This window comes from Ixodes scapularis, unplaced genomic scaffold (genome assembly GCF_016920785.2).
Source record: "Ixodes scapularis isolate PalLabHiFi unplaced genomic scaffold, ASM1692078v2 PGA_scaffold4__175_contigs__length_147842914, whole genome shotgun sequence".
Taxonomy (NCBI): domain Eukaryota; kingdom Metazoa; phylum Arthropoda; class Arachnida; order Ixodida; family Ixodidae; genus Ixodes; species Ixodes scapularis.
Window position 1 is genome coordinate 13,358,749 of NW_024609879.1, and position 2,784 is coordinate 13,361,532.

At 44.9% G+C, this 2,784-nt stretch overlaps 1 protein-coding gene across 1 annotated transcript; it reads left to right on the plus strand.

Annotated features, from left to right (window-relative positions):
* Positions 1–465: 465 nt before the first annotated feature.
* Positions 466–1,956, plus strand: LOC120839994. The gene has a single exon (XM_040210416.3). It carries the CDS (start codon positions 466–468, stop codon positions 1,954–1,956), a length of 1,491 nt encoding a protein of 496 aa, XP_040066350.1.
* Positions 1,957–2,784: the final 828 nt, after the last annotated feature.

The window sequence follows — 2,784 nt, forward strand, 5'->3', positions numbered from 1 at the left end:
CGTCCCCTCGAGCCACCGGATTTTCCAGAAAAGTTTCTGTGTCATCTTGAAGACCGACAGATGGCCAGGCATCGAGGGACGTTTGCGGATCCGCTGCACCGTTGCCATAAAAGGGAGCTACTTCGCCTTCAGCCGCTGGGGCACGACACTCTTTTCGGCCCATACTCACGCTGCTCCATGTACCAGGTGCTGATTTGGATTCTCGCTGTCACGGCGAATTCCGTCGAGACGGCGGCAGCCCCAATCTACGAGTCATGGCCAGCGACGACCTTCTTTTCGTCAACTCATCGTCCCCTCGAGCCACCGGATTTTCCAGAAAAGTTTCTGTGTCATCTTGAAGACCGACAGATGGCCAGGCATCGAGGGACGTTTCCGGATCCGCTGCACCGTTGCCATAAAAGGGAGCTACTTCGCCTTCAGCCGCTGGGGCACGACACTCTTTTCGGCCCATACTCACGCTGCTCCATGTACCAGGTGCTGATTTGGATTCTCGCTGTCACGGCGAATTCCGTCGGGACGGCGGCAGCCCCAATCTACGAGTCATGGCCAGCGACGACCTTCTTTTCGTCAACTCATCGTCCCCTCGAGCCACCGGATTTTCCAGAAAAGTTTCTGTGTCATCTTGAAGACCGACAGATGGCCAGGCATCGAGGGACGTTTCCGGATCCGCTGCACCGTTGCCATAAAAGGGAGCTACTTCGCCTTCAGCTGCTGGGGCACGACACTCTTTTCGGCCCATACTCACGCTGCTCCATGTACCAGGTGCTGATTTGGATTCTCGCTGTCACGGCGAATTCCGTCGGGACGGCGGCAGCCCCAATCTACGAGTCATGGCCAGCGACGACCTTCTTTTCGTCAACTCATCGTCCCCTCGAGCCACCGGATTTTCCAGAAAAGCTTCTGTGTCATCTAGAAGACCGACAGATGGCCAGGCATCGAGGGACGTTTCCGGATCCGCTGCACCGTTGCCATAAAAGGGAGCTACTTCGCCTTCAGCCGCTGGGGCACGACACTCTTTTCGGCCCATACTCACGCTGCTCCATGTACCAGGTTAGTTATTTAAATCATTCAAAATGTTGCCGAACGAGCAATGTAATGCTTCTCAGAGTGTCGTGCCCAATCGACAAACGTGTGCTTTGTAGATACATGCATTTTGCTGGCTCTTGGGTGATTGCTACATTGATGTCTTTGTGCTGTGAACTCTCGTTTTCGTTTTTTGAGACCTTGTTGCTTTTGTCGGGTGACGTGGAGCTAAACCCCGGTCCCATGACTAAGGCACAGATTGAACAGCTTGGGAAAAGTGAGACCATTTTGTTGGAATTGCAATCTGGTCAAATGACTGTTTTGGGAAAGTTAGCTGGTATTGAGGCAAAACAAGCTGATCTTGAGAGGAAGTTTGATACCATAAGCTTGAAAACTAATGATATTGAAAAACGTGTTTTGCAGATTGAAGGAAGTGGCAGGAAATTAGAAGCAAAATTAGATGATCTTGAAAACAGAAGCAGGAGGAGAAATTTGGTATTTTTCGGAGTTCCCGACAACTCTCGCAGTGAAACGTGGGAAGAATCGGAAAGGCTGATCACAAAAATCTGCAAAGACGTGTTATCGCTCGATGTTTTAATTGAAAGAACCCACCGATTGGGGAAACACAAAGATGGGAAAAAGAGACCAATTGTAGTCAACTTCCCGGGTTGGAAGGTAAAAGAGTCTGTGTTACGAAGTGCTTTTAAATTCAAGAATACTTCATTCAGTGTCTCCGAGGATTTTAGTCTTGCAGTCCAAGAAAAGAGGCGTCAACTTTGGAATTATGCGAAGGAGAAAAAGCAGAACAGAGAGAACAAGGTTCATTTAAACCACGATAAACTGGTTATCAATGGACAGACGTTTATCTGGGACAGCGAAACGAGACAACCTGTTTTATATCGGGCGCCTGGCCAACCAAGAGAACACGAATGACGGGTCGGAAAGCCTAAAGATGGCCCAAGCAATCATGAGGCTACAGCTACAAAACAGGCGCCTTCAGTACTATTGGTAAATTGCCGTAGCATCAAAAATAAAGTAGACGAGTTTGCACTTTTGTTGGAGACCCTTAAAGGGGCCCTGCAATGACTTTTTGACTGGTTTTTAATTTGCACTGAACCTGAGCGTACTGAACGTAGTAACTTAATCCAACTTTTCTTTTCTCAAATTTCGCTTTATTTTAAAAGTTATATAGGGTGATTTCAGATAAGATCGACCAAAGGGTGGCTGGTCGACATTTTTAAATCAACTGATGTTTTTATATGACATTGTCTAGTGTCTGGTATAAACGAATCCACACTTAGTTTTGACCAGAAAAAAAATTTGGAGACAAGAAAAATCGTAAGGCAGGGAGAGGTGGAGAGTTGCAATAACGCGCACTGATGGAGGGGGCAAGTTTGAAAGTGAATAATTAAAACAATAAAATTAGGAGAATATTAAAACTTTTTACAAACAAACTATGGGTACAACTTGCTTGTAATATAAAGTAATATTATTTATTAAAAATTTATTTAGTTTTCTAAAAATCGCCAAACATGCCTGCCCGAACGACAAATGGCAAACTTTGGAAATCTGTATTTCATGAAATAATTTAATCATTATTACATAACTTGCAGACATTATTTTACTAATATATGGCTATTATTGAAAAAATAAATAAGGTATCTGAGTTACACAATAGTTACAATATATTTAGGCAAACATGGGAAAAAAATCAAACAAAGAAAAATTCCAATGCGAATAAAAAAAAACACCACCTTCGAT